Source organism: Eptesicus fuscus, chromosome 10 (assembly GCF_027574615.1).
Source record: "Eptesicus fuscus isolate TK198812 chromosome 10, DD_ASM_mEF_20220401, whole genome shotgun sequence".
NCBI classification, from domain to species: domain Eukaryota; kingdom Metazoa; phylum Chordata; class Mammalia; order Chiroptera; family Vespertilionidae; genus Eptesicus; species Eptesicus fuscus.
In genome coordinates this window covers 36,211,418-36,228,673 of record NC_072482.1, presented here as the reverse complement: position 1 = coordinate 36,228,673, position 17,256 = coordinate 36,211,418, and the positions used below count along the sequence as shown (strand labels likewise).

The following is a 17,256-nucleotide window of genomic DNA, read 5'->3' as shown; positions in this document are numbered from 1 at the left end:
TGTGTGTGTGTATAAGCCATATATATATGGATATGGATTATCTTAAAAATAAGGTAACTTAGACTGTCATTTTAACACACTCTCCTCTCTCTGCTACATTTCAAATTTGCAAATATTTCTTACTTTCAATATAAATTCCCAATGATCAGATCCAATTGGCTCTTTCCTTTTTTAAAAATAAATCTCCTAGGTCATATCACTACAAACTAACGTTCCTTGAGAGCAGGTGTCAATTCCGAGTCCAATTAGCTGTGATGAAGGAGACTGGGATGGGAGAGGACTAGCTATGTTACAGGTGCTTTGGGCAGCTTCCCTAAGATATGGGTTTGGAAATGTCAGGCAACAAATGACCTGGTATAATTGGTTTAATTTTACATTGATAAAACACTTTTTCTGTGATGAAATGTTGGTATTTTATGCTATTTTATACACTCTTTTTTATTATATGTGTTTTAAAAATATAACACTTTGGTTTTTTAAAAAATGTAATGCTTCTCCTTTGGTAGTTTCACATGCTTTATAATTTTGTTTCTAAAATCAATTATCAGTTAATCATTTTCTGTCCAATTTTCAGCTATGTATTTCATTTACATTTAAGTATCTTTGACAATAATTTATTCATAAAACAAGAATGTTCTGAGGCAAAGTAACTTTCCTATTGTTGCATGTTTTTAAAGGAACATCTCAAATGAAATATCCAAATTATGTCTTTTTTTCAGCATCCTATAATCACAGGAATAATTAATTGTACCTTTTACTCTATAGTAACTATGCATGACTAATTTAATTACTATAGTAGATAGTAATTAATGTAGATAGTCATTCTTGCCCCTGTAATTCTTTCATTACTGGCATTAGGATTTTTATAGCATTCACAGTCAATCATGTCATCCCTCTGCTTGAAAGGCATCAGTGATTTTTTAGGATAATGACTAAAATCTTGAACATGGCTTCAATGCCCTGCATGATCAGGTCCCAGTTTACCCATTCACCTTATTCTAAGATCCAGTTTCACAGGCCTTCTTTAATTTTATTTTAAAAATTATGAAAATGTTTAAACATACTGAAAGATAACAAAGAATCCATATAACCATTTTCCAAAGTAAACAAGATTCTCTCACACTGCATCTCTAAAAAAATATGTACATCTTACTTATTTTCATCTTCTTTTATCTAGCCAGGGTAACATAGTTTCTAGGGTAAGATGGTGTGTCCAACGCCCAGCCTTGTTGGAGAAACGATTTCTTTGGGCTTGTCTTTCTATAAATTGGGTATAACAACAATACATACCTCATATTATTGTCATGGTGAATACATGAATTCATACATTTAAAAAGCTTACAACAGTGTTTGGCATACAGTACATACTTAATAAGTGAAGCCATTATCATTTAGGAAAAGCCACACACCTCCCTACCTCAAAGCCCTTGCACAAACTATAAACACAATTCTTCTCTTGCCCTCTCAGACTGTTTAATGTCTTCCAATAGTTTAAATGTCACTATTTCAGGGAAGACTTCCCCAGTACTTCCAGATGAGGCTATATATTTTTAAATACATGTTGTACTTTCCCTGCAGGCAGTTATTTGAAATTATTAACTTTTGAGGCTGATTAACCCATTACACTATGAGGAAACACCATGAGGGGAGAGGATGGTATCTGTTTGGTTATTTTATTAAATTTATTGGGGTGACATTAGTTAATAACATTATATAGTTTGGGCTGTTTTAAATTTCCAACACTTAGTACAAAGTTCATATAATTTATTCTGGATCACGTTCTTTATCAACATGTATGTAGCTAATTATGATAAATTTAATGTCTCATAACAGGATTAAACAACTTTTTTTCAGTTATTTGAAGTATTAAAAATATTGAAAGCCGTCCTGGCCAGGTGGCTCAGTTCGTTGGAAGGTCTTCCAAAAGGGCACATACCTAGGTTTCGGGTTCGATCTCTGGTGCGTACAGGTTAACATAGTAACCAATCAATGTTTTTTCCTCTCTCCCTTCCTCTCTCTAAAACTCAATACAAATATATAAATAAATCCTCCAGTGAGAATTATACGTGTGTGTGTGTGTGTGTGTGTGTGTGTGTGTGTGTGTGTGTATTAAGTTAAAAGTGCTGTTTTGCAGATTTCTTCGGAAGGAAAAGAAAACTTTTCGGTATAGTTTGCTGCAGTTTAATTCTAAAGTAAAGGGTGATGGCAAGTTGGGAAAGGTGTAAGGAATCAGTTAAGATATAAACAGAGGAAAAAGCTGACAGATAATCCTTCAATTCACATTTATATTTTTGCACAATTTCTACTTGTGATGAGTTTAGATGACTTGGTGACAAAAGATCAGGATCATCAAATCTGACTACCATTTTCCCAGGACTCTAGTCAATTATTTTCAAATCTCCAAATCATATACCCAACTATTAGGGAAATAAAATGTAAATAAGTAACCAACCTCAGAGAGGTTTCAAAAGTACCTTTTCTTAAAGTTCAGTTCACAAACACCACAATAGTTAATTCTGTGGATCATTTATAAGGCAGTTTAGAAAACCAGACCAGGAGAAAGAGGAAGATATAGCCAAATTCTGTATCTATCATGCTGTGTTCTAGATTTTCCTCTCATTAAATCGCTCTGTATTAGCATATTAAATGTTCCAAGAAACCTGCTTAACTTGGTTTAGTTTACAGGTATTTGACCACAGAAACAGAGTTATCAAACACACTCTGAGAATTGCTAGTCCGGCTACATTCTAGATTTACTAGTCCAGAGTTCTAATAAAAATATAAAACAACCTTTATTGTAGTGGTTCCCGAACTTCTAGTGACCATTAAGAGTTCACACACCACCCATTTAATAATTCACTTTCACATCTTCTCAAGAGTTTTATAATTTGCACAATTTTTAAAAAATGTTTAAATATATTTTTGATTTCAGAGAGGAAGGGAGAGGGACAGACAGAAACATCAATGATGAGAATCATTGATTGGCTCCATCCTGCATGCCCCCCACTTGATGGAGCCTGCAACCTGGGCATGTGCTCTTGACTGGAATCGAACCTGGGATCCTTCAGTCTGCAGGCTGAGGCTCTATACAGAGCCAAACCAGCTAGGGCCAGAATCTTTATTCCTTTAGAAAAACATTATTTATCTGCCAGTATCTAACCTTTGAGTACCTTAATAATTTTCTTTATAATTTTTCAAGACTTAGTAATAGAAACTTAACCTCTTCAAGTTCTTAATGAAAATTTTGGGGTGGAGGGTGGGAGCAAAGTGGTATCTAAAGCATTTGAAAAAATAAAATACAAACTTTATTACCTCTGGGACTAGCAACTTAAAAACTGCCAGGGACATATATTGATCCTTTCCAATCAGTGGCTTGACACAGATGCATACCAGAATTACTTGAGGAATTATTTGAAAACACATGGCACCACTGGGGTTAAGACATGAGGTATGTGTTTTTCTAAGAGCTCCCCAGGATTTTGATGTCTATTTCTAGATTAAAATAATTGCTTTGGATAATATGCCCTTCACTGTAATCATTTGTAATAAGGACAATTTAAATGTTATTTGCAATAAAGATAGTGAAGACCTGTAAGCTTTCAATTTTTTTGCCTGTTTCAGGCCATGGGTCTATGGTAGTTTCCTGAGTACAGTGCACTCTGGTTTCCTTAATGGTAGTTTAGGGTACCCTATCATTATTCCTTGATCTGGCTTGTTAGAATTAAGATGGTAGAACTACTTTCCCCCAATGTACACATTTCTTTGACTTGATCAACCAATTCTTCCTCTGTGGTTAAAGTTTTGAAGCATTTTCATAATCCCTTTTTCCCTCCCTACGATAGAAAAACGAAGTCCTACTGGAGTATTTCAGTGCATTTAGAAGATTACACTTCCCAATACAGTCCAGTGTTACCTGTGTGTTCTTACTGGTAAACTATACATTTACATTCACTTTGCTACAGTCTGTAGCATGCCTCCACAATAATCTCCTCTCTTTTTGTCCTGAAAGTAATCTCTAGAGCAACCTTGTTATCTGTACTTCTTTTAAATATACAGCACATTACCTTATCTTTTAAGGGTTCTGTTTCTTTTAAGTTATTCTATAATATTCCAGTAGCTTCACTCCACCAACTCTTGATCATATATATGTATATATTGAAATATATCCTTGCCTGGCTAGAGTGGCTCAGTTGGTTGAGTGTCATCAATCCATGCACTGAAAGGTTACCAGTTCAATTCCTGGTCAGGGCACATACCTGTGCTTCGAGTTTGATCCCGTTGGGGAGTGTACGAAAGGCGAGGCAAACCAATCGATGTTACTCTCTCACATTGTTATTTCTCTTTCTCTCTAAGCATGTCCTCGAATGGAAATTTTAAAAAAATTTATATATATATATCCGTTATTACTCCTGTTCAGTGAACTGTCTGTGACTTTAAATATAATTTGTGATGTTTGGGAAATTAAAGCTGTTTATTTTACGTTATATCTTACAATCTTCACAAATCTTAGGTTTTTTTTAAAAGAAAAGAATACTGAATTCATTTTGGTGACTTAAAACAAGATATAATTTAGATAATTATTTTACCTTTTCAAATAAAACCGCCTACATATAATGGACTAGTAGTTTAAGCACAAGTTACTCTGCTTAACTGATTTTAAGTTTATGTGAACTTGAAACAATACCACTAAGTTTTCAGCTGTCTTAGCAATAACACCAAAGGGAACGAACTAGTTAAATGCCAACTTTGCTTCTAAACTACCACAAGCTGAGACACATACAAATTTTATGGCAAGTAATCTAAAACTCTTCTAAAAATGATTAACTGTTATTCTATCCAACAAGAAAACAAATACAACAGATCTAATTAGTTAAGACACCAGATACTTGTCATGCAGTTTCAGTGTCTAGTAACAAACCTCTAAACTTTAAAATTCTGTTTCACAACTTCCAAATACTAATGACACATTTTAAAGGCCAGTAGCCACTTTAAACTACATATAGAAAGAAGTACCACAGTACAAAATCACCAAGTAAATGTGCATATACACCAAAGATTCTCAAGTCTAGTTTTGGAGCTCACCCTTGAAGTCTCCAAAGATTTCAATATATACTAGTACATGTAAAACAAAGTCATCAGCATAACTTTTAAAAATAGAATTTTACATGGATTGGGAGAAATATCAAATATCTGAATACTCTACCTCTAGAGAAAGCTGACAGGCATCAATCTATATGTTTCATGTCAAAATGTGATTGACTTGAGATGGCACAAAGGACAAGTTATAGTTTTAACAAGATTAAGAATGCAAAATGTAACCATCAGAAATTAAAACAAAAACAAATGAGCATTTTAGAATAGTTTTTTCAGTAACTTCAAATTCTGACAAAATACAGTGTATTAAAAAAATTAAATATATGAATTTTGTTTACTGCTATCAGGCATTAAAAATTTTCCATTTCTTTTTGTATTACATATTCAGTAAATAATAAGATTAAACTCATTTTTCTTATTTGGGCTAATAGCTCTAGGGCATTTCTAAAAAAACACAAATAATGTAATCAGAAATTTAAAAATGTTCTGATAGTTCAAAGTAACAAAGCTATAACTAAAAGCACTAATGATGATCTTCCCTAAACCTACATTTTAAGGTTTCCCTTAATGAGTGTGTCTCAATCTACCCCAAACACACCCACAGACTTTACTGAATTCAAGAAAATATCCTAAAATGTTGGTCACAATGCCAGAAATGGCCAGACTAAAGATAAAATAAATGCGGATAAAAATGGCCTTCTTTATATTCTCAACTATTTTTGTTATACATATGTGCATTTTGAAATTCATTTTTAACAAAAATGACTTTTAAAAAATATATATAGTCTCAAAGTTAATTCAAAAGAAATGTATAATGTTTCATTTGAAAATAATAGTTTCAGCAGATATATGCAAGATTCCTATATGAGTTGTAAATCTGTCATCAAAACCATCACATTTTAAGAATTTAAAAGGGGAATTCAAGGTAGGGGATTTTTTTTCCTGCATTAAGCAATTGATCAAAAGATATTACTTTCACATGTAAAAATAATTTACACTAAAAAACGCATGTGCAAAGTCTGATACTTTATCAAAATAACAAGAACAAAATGAGCAATGAAAAAATAGCAAAAGCCATTACAAAAAATAGTTAATTCCTATTTAAATTGCTGTGTTCACAGATTTAAAATGTTTATCAATTAACTATATCACACAGATTGTAGAATATTTTAAGCTATAATATAGAAAGATAACATGGGATATTTGAAATTCAAGCTGCACTTATCAAAATAGTTTTAACCTGAGCCTTAGACATCTTCAGAAATGTAGTTGGCAATAATATATGATAAAGTACAGTTATTTAGTATAATTCAAGATTATTCTTTGAATTACTGCTTTTCCTTAAATATTTATGTAAAATTATAAATATTTATTCCATTTTGGAGTTTTCTGGACACAAGGGAATATATGAATTTAAAAAGCTGTTGTTTTTTTCCCCCTGCTATACAAGCACATAAAGATGTCTTTCTTGTTCAAAATGCCTTAGAGTTCTTCTTACTTTCATATTTCAAGTTATTTTAGAACAAATGCAAAAGGTCAAAAAATTATCATAGATACTTGAATATTCTCATGAAATATATCACACACACTGAGGAACTTAATACAAATTCACTAAAGAATATCAAATTAATCATGTCCTCCTATAAATATTTATTTATTTTGTGTTTAGAAGTTGCAGTTTTCAATACTATTAACAGAAAATACATAACAAATGCTTCCTAACAAGTGAAAAAAATAATTATAAATGCTGGAAAAATTGGCCTCATTAACATATTTACAGACTAACTTAATACATACTCCATTGGAAATTAATTATATGACATTTATACAAGCATTAGCATTTTCAAACCACTCTGAGTAGTGAGCATTTCAGTTCTTTACTGTCTGTACCCAAAGATGAAAGTCACTGTTTCTCAGGACAACACTGACAAGAATCAGAAAGGGTCAATCTGAGATACTGTCGATACTTTGTTCTGTCCCTTCATCCAAAGATGTGTCTGTTGAGTACGTGTCCTTATACTTCTTTTTCTCTTTACTCTGATCTTCCTGCAGCTTTAGAATTATGTTTCGAATTTCGTCTCTTTTTGTTCTCATTCTTGGGGGAGAGAACCAGTTTGCCAAATTCATAGGTAGTTCAAAATTGATAATTGGATTCTGAAAATAAAAATATTAGATGCATATTAGAAAATTTTAAGAAATAACAGTTTAAGTTAAAACACAAAAGCACTTCAAAGTTAAAAATTAAAAATCAACAACTCATTTATTATGTATTCATTCATTATCTATTAACAGGCCAGGCATTCTGCTAGGCACAGGAGATAGCTTCTGCCTACAGATGGTAAAGTCTAGATCAGGGGCCAGCAGATTGCGGCTATTGGGCCAAATTCTGCTTACTGCCTGTTTTTGTAAATAAAGCCTTGTTGGAACACAGTCACACTAACTCATTTACATGTTGTCTGTATATGCTTTCTTGCCACAACAGGAGAACTGAGTAGGAACAGACACCGTACAGTTGCAAAGCCTAAAATATTACATAATATCTGGCCCTTTATAAAAAGGTTTGTTGACTCCAGTCTAGACAGACAGATAACAATTAAAACAATGAATATGCAAATATTGTGACAGGAGAATCAGAAAGTCCTATACATATGTGGGGGCTAAATACAATTCCAAAAAGAAGTAATATTAAAGCTAAGACCGGAAGTTAAATGGAGTTAGCCAAATAAGAAATGATAGAAGCAACAGGAAAGAATGTTCCAGGTGAAGAACTATGTATCAAGGTCTAGAGATGAGAAAGAACATGACACAATGAGAAACTGAATGACATTCAGGTGGCTGGTATACAGAATGCTCGAGTGAGAATGGTAGGAAATGAGGCTAGGGGCTTGGACAGGAGTTGGATCATGCAAGCCACATGAATTTTCTTTAATCCAAGAGCAACAGGAAGCCATTATAAGATTTAATGTAACATGACTAGACTTGGGTTTCTGAAAAACAGAAGGTAGGAGGTAGTAGTTTAGAATAGTGATGCTAGTATACTGAACTTCAAAAGTGGCATCAGAAATAAAGAATTGAACATATTTAACATGAAGTGATAACATTAATGGTACACTGAATAGTGAATTAAAAAAAGGAAGGAGTCAACATATCTGTAAAGAATACCCAAGAGAAATATGCATGAGTGGTATTGCATCTCTTAAGTCAAAGTAAGAGAGTGTCATGAGGAAGGAATAGTCAGTGTCAAATGGTGCTTAGAGGTCATGAACAATTTCAATATAATGAATGAGGCCCTAACCGGTTTGGCTCAGTGGATAGAGTGTCGGCCTGTGGACTCAAGGGTTCCAGGTTCGATCCCGGTCAAGGGCATGTACCTTGGTTGCGGGCACATACCCAGTAGGGAGTGTGCAGGAGGCAACTGATCCATGTTTCTCTCTTATCGATGTTTCTAGCTCTCTATCCCTCTCCCTTCCTCTCTGTAAAAAATCAATAAAATACATTAAAAAATATATATATATACAGAATGAGGATGAAGCCAGACTACAGAGATTTGAGAAGTAGAATTTGTGGAAATGAAGACAGTGAATATAAACACATCTCCAGAAATATATCTGTGAAGAGGCAAAAAGAGAGTGAAAGGGGCAATCCGCATCATGGGAGAGATTTCTTAAGGTAGAAAGAGCCAGGGGTAAGGGGAGTTGATTAGTGATGAGGAATGAGGTCATAAGGCTTGGATGTGATGAAATATATAACCTTTTTATGTCTTAAAAATTCTCCAATTTGGAAGATTTTTGTTCTTTGGAATAATTTTTGAAGTGATAGTTTTTTAAACTCTTCAAAGTATTTACTTATTGTTATTTTATAATAACATAAGATCCAAAACAGTGTTTTATTATTTATTATCTCATATCCAACAATTTGAAACCCACCTCAAAAAAGCTCTCTACATACTGCAATACGTATACACCACAATCACTGAAGTTATTTTGTTGGGGTACTTTTGGATTAGAGCCTTTCATAACATCTTTGGAAAAACTTCTTTTGCTTCCTTTTTTAACTTCCCATTCCACCTCCAAATACCTGTAATAATGAATATGTAGTAAGAATATACATATATAAATATATATATATTAGTGACCCGATACAAGAAATTCATGCACATTAAAAGGGAATTAGAGGAAATATTTTAATATTGCTATTTGCCCTTTCTCTATAATAGAAGTGTCAGAGATTAAAGAAAATTAGTAAAATGTGTATGAAAATCTTCCTCTTGTCAGAGTCTGGGGCGCGCCATGAGAACTAGAGTCAAGTCCCCGCCCACCCACGTGTGCCTCCAAATCACGTGAGACCTAGACCCGGCCAGCCCCACCCCTGGCCAGCCCCATTCCCATCAAGCCCTGCCAGGTGGGGGACATGGCCTCAGGTCACCTGGCCCAGCGCCAGGGTGGGTGGTGCGGTCTGAGGTCCCTCGGCCCGGGCCGGGGGTGCACCTTGAGGTCCCCTGTCAAGCTCCGCCTGGTGGGGGCACAGTCTCAAGTCCCCTGGCCCGGGGTGCATGGCCTGAGGTCCCCCGGCACAGGCACACACCTTGAGGTCCCTGTCAAGCCCAGTCGGGCGGGGGGGGGGGTGGGTGGGGGTGCAGCCTCAGGTCCCCTGCACTGGCCGAGTGCCACACAGCCTCAGGTCCCTGTGACTGCTCTTTAAGGCTCGTTATGGGAACTCGGCCTCAGCTGTGGGCACAGCCATCATGACCGTTATGGCATGATGGTCAATTTGCATATTCCCTCTTTATTAGATAAGATATATAGTCTTTTATTTCCAACAGAATACAAAGTGCAGTTCTGAACTTACTCTCTCAGAATTTTTACAACATTTGATCGAGAAGGGCCTCTGAGTGAGTCCATCAGTAGGATACAAGGTCTGCATGGTAGAAAGGACCAAATGTTAACACTTTATAATGTTAAAAGGGCATAAAGAGATGTACATTAGGGATAAAATTTATGACCTTCAATATTCCCTTTGCATGTCTAAGTAAAAGTTAGGGAGGATGGTGGGACTAAACCTTATAGACATACATACCCTACTAATACTTAAATACCAAATACCAAAGTAGTAATTTAACCATATTTTAGTTGTCAATATATTTCAATAAAGTTCCATAGTAGGTTTCTAAAAATACTTCAAAATTTAATAGGAAGTAAAAACCATTCTGAAAATTTGAATACCCCATAGTCTACCAAAAGCAGGATCATGCAAAAATAAAAGAAAATAATCCCATTTTTAACTAAAACTTATTACTGATAACAAAACAGGTAATTGTCACATACAAGAATTAATTTAGAATCCAGTGATTCCACTTTGAACACTTACTATAAGTAAGACTCAACCTTCAAAATTTTGTTATATACCCAAGTAAAGGTAAGGAAGTCTAATGTAGTGCAAAATGTCCTGGAATGTTTAAAGATCTAGGTTCTTCCTAGCTAAAATTTTATGGGATTTGTAGCAGATCTCTTAACTGTTCAAGGTCTCTATATTTTTCTTTATAAATAAAGTTTGCTTTTCAAAAGCTGTTAATGGAGTTTTAGCCAACATTTTCTACAAAGGAAAAAAAAAAAAAAAAGTAAGAAAAAGAAGCTAAAAAAGATGAGGTCTACAAATAGGCAATACTTGATCACCTAAGAAGTTTGGAGTCCCTAGAGAGACCTCAGAATATACCTAGTATTACTTCTGAAAACCAAAACGAACTCATTCTCTTTTGGGGTGGAAATGTCTGTGTGTGCACACATGCACACATAAAAAATAGAGGACTAAAATAATTATTCTTTCTCTCCATTTGATCCTTGGATACTGGGCATGACCCAGTTTTCCTCAATGAACTTGACAGCCATTGTGACTTTTGCTTTGTATTTGTTTAAATAAAACCTGTCTAGCCCAGCTGGTGTGGCTCAGTGGTTGAGCATCGACCTATGAACCAGGTCACTGTTTGATTCTGGTCAGGGCACATGCCCGGATTGCAGGCTCGATCCCCAGTGTGGGGTGTGCAGGAAGCAGCCGATCAATGAATCTCTCTCATCATTGTTTCTATCTCTTTCTCCATCCCCCTTCCTCTCTGAAATAAAAAAAAAAAAAATTTTTTTTAAACTGTCTAGTCATGTGTTATTCTATGAAGGTACATAAATAAACATTATGTAAATGCGCAAGATATGTAGTTAATGCTTACTGTTTACAGATAGTAGGCTTTAAATGCCACTGTCCTATTTCTGAATTGCAATTGTCATCGGTAAGGAATCCATCATCACTACTGTCATCCTATAAAAGAGAGCCTACTGTTAGTATGTCAAAAAAATTTTGAGTCAGGTGATCAAACACAAAAATTTGGTATGTCACTTGATTCCAATTATCTAATATCACAACACTGACATTTTAATGCAAAGAAACTACAAATCTAAGGAATCTGAAAAACTGTTACATCATTTACTCAATCTAGAATACATTTTTAAAGACTGACTATATTATGACTGATTCTTCTCTGATCAAATACCATTGCTCTGATTTTAGGTGTTTCTACAAAAATTAAGTTAATTGGTTAAGATAACTGTTTCATAATAGGACATGAGTAACTTTTAAATATTTCAAGGGTTTTTGGAAACACTGTTTTCCTTAACAAAACCATATATCCACTTCACTTGAGAGAAGATAGCTTAATGACACTGTGTCTTATTTTATAAATTGTCTTGCATGTAAAACAAACAAAGCTTATTTTGTTCTAGGAGAAAGCTTTTGGCAACCTTACAAATGAAATAACTGCTATGACCACAGAAGCATGAGTGCTCATTATAAGCCTAATATGTAATCCAAATATATGTCTGTATACGTTTGAGAAAAAACTATGTTTTATAGCCACATATTATAAACATCACAAAAAATGGCTTTGTTCACAAGAGGAGTAAACAAGAAAGAAAAGTTGTGCAGTACAAAGCTATCTTCACTACTAGATAAATTCAGTTTGTCTTAACTAAAAAAAGTTAAAAAATTAAAGAAATAGTATGCTATAGGATTCTTACAAACTTTTCTCTAGATATAAAGCTATTTTTCACTGAAATTATAAAATGTTTTAAATAGTATACTTTATTCTTGGTGTTAGTAAAGTTTATTGGAGCAAGCGAGACATTAAATATTAGAATAGACCTATGTTAGTTTTAACTAAATATTATTTGCTCCTGTCATATATATTAAATTAGACCCCTCCCAAGAAAATCACTGAAAATGTGGAAGAAGTAATATAATAAAGTTTTAGTTTAATATAATCAAAATGTTAAACATTTGTCTTTTGAATGTCAAGCTAGACCAAAGGTTAGATATGGCCCATAAACAATTTAAAAGAGGAAGAGAAAGGGTGGTAGGGCTAGTGGCTGTGTTGATTTTAAATAATTAATTTTCTATTAAAACGGTGGGCATTATTAGTTTCATCTACAATGGGGGTTGGGAGGGGGAGGGAAAGGAAAACTAAAAGAAAACAGCACTAGCACATTTATCCTAGTAACCTCTGAACTGAAAACTTAATTTGTGTTTTAAAATGAAAACCAAGTCCAGATGCATGGAAGAAACTACCTCTAAGACTCCAAAGAAAAACACTTAATTAGATAAAACATCAGAACTTTTTGTCAAGCAAGCTTTACCTGGTTATCCTGATCTTCTGAAAAGTCAATGAGTTCATCTTCAAGCAGTCTACTACCTTCAGCTGATTCATCACTATAGTTTAGTCTGATTTTGCTTAAACCATCTGTATTAATAAGAAAACATTATGTAATAAAAAAATCAATGCATATAACTTATAGTATAGTATATAGGCTATAAGATGTTAGGCAGGTAATTAATAAAGGATATAGTAATTAAGGATACAAAATCTGCCTTAGCATGTAGGTAGTATCCAAATATAAAATAAATTACTTTTAATTAAACCCTGAATTGACATGTCAATTACAGCATTGTTTCAGACCTTAAAATTCATTAAAACTTAAAAACTAGGTATCAATTATATGATTAAATATAAATGTATATTTAAATACAAATATGAATGTATATACATACAGATGTATATAAATAAATATTTTAGTGCTAGGTATGTCAGCTATCTTTAATAACAAAAGCTACAATAGTCAGAAAATAAACTAAATGTCTAATAAGACAGTTAATAAATGGTAGAACATAAAATTAAATACTGTACATTTTAAAAACTAAAACTGAAAATATGAAAAACTGTACAATACAGGATAAAAAAATAAACATGATTAAAATTAAGTTAAGATAGGCTTGCTTTTGGATAAATAATAAAAGAAAAAGACAAAAATGAAAATAATCTTCATGTTAGAATAGTTACGGATGAGTCCCCCAACTCTGTATATGTTTCCTTCATGTCTGGTTATATTCATAGACTTTCAATAAAATAAAACACAAACCTAATGTAGATGCTGGTAGTACAAAAATAAATGACTCAAAAAATTTGAAACGAATACTTTTAACCTTTTGCACTCGGATGTCGAGTGTGACTCGACACGGCTAGCATCGGTAGCCCATCCCTTCCCTCCCTCCATCCCTCCTCCTTTATTTGGGCTTTTCTTACATTAAATAAATAAGTTTGTATAAAAAGAAACTCCAGTTTTTTATTCTACTGCCGCGCTTTGTAAAATCTGGGGTATTTAAAAAATTAAATCCCGAGTAGAATAAAGGAATCGAGGAAAAAAGCAAGCGATTGCAAAAGGTTAAAGGTCTATTTCAAGAATCATCTTAAAAATCTAGTTTTGCTTAAAGAAGCTAATCACGTAAAATGTTTCAAAGGAACATGATTTACATGGAAACTGAGTCAAGCACTTTAATACCAACTATACCAATATTGTTTATTGTAGAGCATACTATTTCCAAGTTTTAAAAAGTATAATTTTAAGATAAGGAAAAATTTATTTTGGCATACGATTTTAGAATGGAATTAAGAATAGTAATCTAAGAAAGATGGAATGAGAAAACAAAAAATGTGCTCCTAAAAAGACATGTATAAAAATCTAAATGTAATCGAAAACACTACTTAAAATAACTAATAAAGTATGAGGGTAAATCCTTTAGTTATGCAAAGAATAACTTCTTTAATTCATCTTTTTCATACACCTGTATTTTATGTTTAAAGCCAAAACAACTATATTTGAATAAAATTAGTTCAAATCCTCAAGCAATATAGAATTAGTAATTTAGAATTAGTAAATTACAATCAAGTTATTCTAGAGGCAAATTATTTCTATCTACAAAACTGTCACATGAAGTTTATACAAATTAAACTATATACGCATTTCAAATGGAACAATAATTTAACTAGTGTAATCAATTCCTTCAACCATTTCATTCAGTAAACAAATGCTCTGATATAAACTGAGAGGTGGTAACTCCATCAGCTGTTCTCTCAATCAGTCCCAGTTCCTGAGAGCTTCTCATAGTGAGATCATTTGAAGATGTCTGAGTTTGAGTTTAGAGATTAAACATACACATTTTTCATGTTCCATATAAGACAACTATTTCATGTGATGCCCAACTGAAAAAATAGCAAATGAAAGTAGTGATACCACATATTATTTTCCTACTGTTGACCTTAAAAGAACTTAATTCCTGTGATAATATACAATTCCACTTATTTACTATAGCATATTATCTGACACTAGAAGCCCGGTGCACGAAATTCGTGCACGGCGGGGGGTTGTCCCTCAGCCCAGCCTGTACCCTCTCCAATCTGGGACTCCTGGAGGGATGTCTGACTGCCCGTTTAGGCCCGATCCCACCAGGATCGGGCCTAAATGGGCAGTCGGACATCCCTCTCACAATCCAGGACTGCTGGCTCCCAACTGCTTGCCTGCCTGCCTTCCTGATTGCCCCTAACTGCTTCTGCCTGCCAGCCTGATCACCCCCTAACCACTCCACTGCCAGCCTGGTTGATGCTTAACTGCTCCCCTGCCAGCCTGTTTGCCCCCAACTTCCCTCCTCTGCCAGCCTGGTCACCCCTAACTGCCCTCTCCTGCAGGGTTGATCACCTCCAACTGCCCTCCCTTGCAAGCCTGGTCCCTCTCAACTGCCCTCCCTTGCAAGCCTGGTCCCTCTCAACTGCCCTCCCTTACAGGCCTGGTCCCTCACAACTGCCCTCCCATGAAGGCCGGGTGCCTCCCAACTGCCCTCTCCTGCTAGCCATCTTGTAGTGGCCATCTTGTGTCCACATGGGGGCAGCTATATTGTGTGTTGCAGTGATGATCAATTTGTATATTACTCTTTTATTAGATAGAATAGAGGCCTGGTGCATGGGTGGGGGCCAGCTGGTTTGCCCTGAAGGGTGTCACAGATAAGGGTGGGGGTTCCCTTGGGGTGTGGGGCGGCCTGAGCAAGGGGCCTGTGGTGGTTTGCAGGCCGGCCACGCCCCCTGGCAACCCAAGGGGAGGCCCTGGTATCTGGAATTTATTTTCCTTCTACAATTGAAACTTTGTAGCCTGGAGCGGAGCCAAGCCTGCTGCTCCCTCCAGGGCGGCAGCCATTTCTGTGGCAGTTAATTCACCTTCTACAATTGAAACTTTGTAGCCTTAAGCGGGTGAGCCCGGCCAGGGTGTGCGGAAAGCTTTGCTTCCCCTGTTGCTGCCGGCAACCCTGGCCTGCTCTCTCAAGCTTCATTCCCATCTGGCCTGCATAGAAATCAGCTGACATTCGTATGGGTGCTCCCTTGTAGGTAACTAACTGTTTTTCTCTTGCTACTTGTAAGATTCTCTCTTTGTCTTTTGCCCTTGGCATTTTAATTATGATGTGTCTTGGTGTGGTCCTCTTTGGATTCCTCTTGTTTGGGGTTCTGTGTGCTTCCTGAACTTGTAAGTCTATTTCTTTCACCAGGTGGGGGAAGTTTTCTGTCATTATTTCTTCAAATAGGTTTTCAGTATCTTGCTCTCTCTCTTCTGGCACCCCAAAAATTCGGATATTGGTACGCTTAAAGCCATCCTGGAGGCTCCTTACGCTATCCTCACATTTTTGGATTCTTCTTTCTTTCTGCTTCTCTGGTTGGGTGTTTTTTTCTTCCTCATATTCCAGATCTTTGGTTTGACTCTTTGGGTGCGGTGGTCTACTCTGTATATTCTTTATTTCAGACAGTGTATGCATAATTTCTGACTGGTCCTTTTCCATATTTTTGGTATTCTCATTTAGGTCCTTGAAGGTCTCTTCAAGTTTCTCAGCGGTTTTTAGAAGATTCTTGAGTAACCTTATAAATATGGTTCTGAACACTGTGTCGTCCATTAGTTTGCTTTCATCTATCTCTCCTACTTGTGACATACTTAGACGTCTCCACATTTTGGCTGCCTCCCTGTGTTGATGGAGTAGCTTTGTGTGGTCGGTGACCTATAGGGGCCGGTAGCTCAGCTTCCGTAATCACCTTAGGTGGTCACTCTTGGTACTCCCCTTTGTGGGCTGAGTGGAAAATCTGGTGTAGTTAAAAGCCCTGATTGCTGTTGGTACACTGGGAGGAATTGACCTCCGGTCTAATTGGTTGTGAGGGCCAGCTGTGTCTATAACAGAAGAATTGCTGTGCTGGAGACACAGTAGGGCTTTGGTGCTCACTGAGTCTGCCTCTTGAATGTGTCCCTTATGAGAGTGGTTGAAATCTGGTGTCGTCCACACCGACAGAAAAGTCACTCTCACTCTCCGACCGATGGCCGAGAGTCCCGTAGGTGTCTGGGTCCCCCGCGTGTCCCCAGAAACTGGAGTTCAGAGTGGTTGGGATTGTTGGTATCACTGGCAGGAATTGATCTCCAAGCCAGTTGGCTGTGAGGATCAGCAGTGTCTCCGCTGGGAGAGCTTCTGTGCTCAGCTTGGATGGGGCGGAGTCTCAGGGTGGCGCAGACAAGCTTTGGTTTCCCGTCTGCTCTGCCCTAAGAGGGGCGGTTTCTCTGTGCCCGAATTAATGGCTGTGCGCCTCTGAGAGAAAGCAGCTTTCGAGCCTCTCCCCTGCCTAACAGACCAGTTTCTCCCCAGCTGGGGCTGGATTTCAGTGCAGACCAGAGGTTTTGTTTTTCTCCCGAACGAGAAATCCAGTCACTGGGAGGGCTGTGCTCAGCTTGGATGGGGTGGAGTCTCAGAATGGCGCAGAAAAAC

The 17,256-nt window shown here is 36.0% G+C and overlaps 1 protein-coding gene across 5 annotated transcripts in view; it reads right to left on the bottom strand.

Moving 5' to 3' along the window:
* Window positions 1-6,105: 6,105 nt before the first annotated feature.
* The window catches only part of SENP6 (SUMO specific peptidase 6), a 97,338-nt gene continuing 86,187 nt past the window's right edge, over window positions 6,106-17,256 (bottom strand). For 4 of the 5 annotated variants that reach the window (XM_028157460.2, XM_028157525.2, XM_028157686.2 and 1 more), the window contains 5 exons: window positions 12,771-12,874; window positions 11,312-11,400; window positions 9,943-10,011; window positions 9,021-9,171; window positions 6,106-7,248 (listed from right to left, as the gene is read on the bottom strand). In XM_028157460.2, the coding sequence (XP_028013261.1) occupies window positions 7,039-7,248; window positions 9,021-9,171; window positions 9,943-10,011; window positions 11,312-11,400; window positions 12,771-12,874 (623 nt within the window). In that variant the 3' untranslated portion in view covers window positions 6,106-7,038. The remainder of the gene's footprint in view (window positions 7,249-9,020; window positions 9,172-9,942; window positions 10,012-11,311; window positions 11,401-12,770; window positions 12,875-17,256) is intronic. The other variant, XM_028157887.2, reaches the window with a different exon arrangement.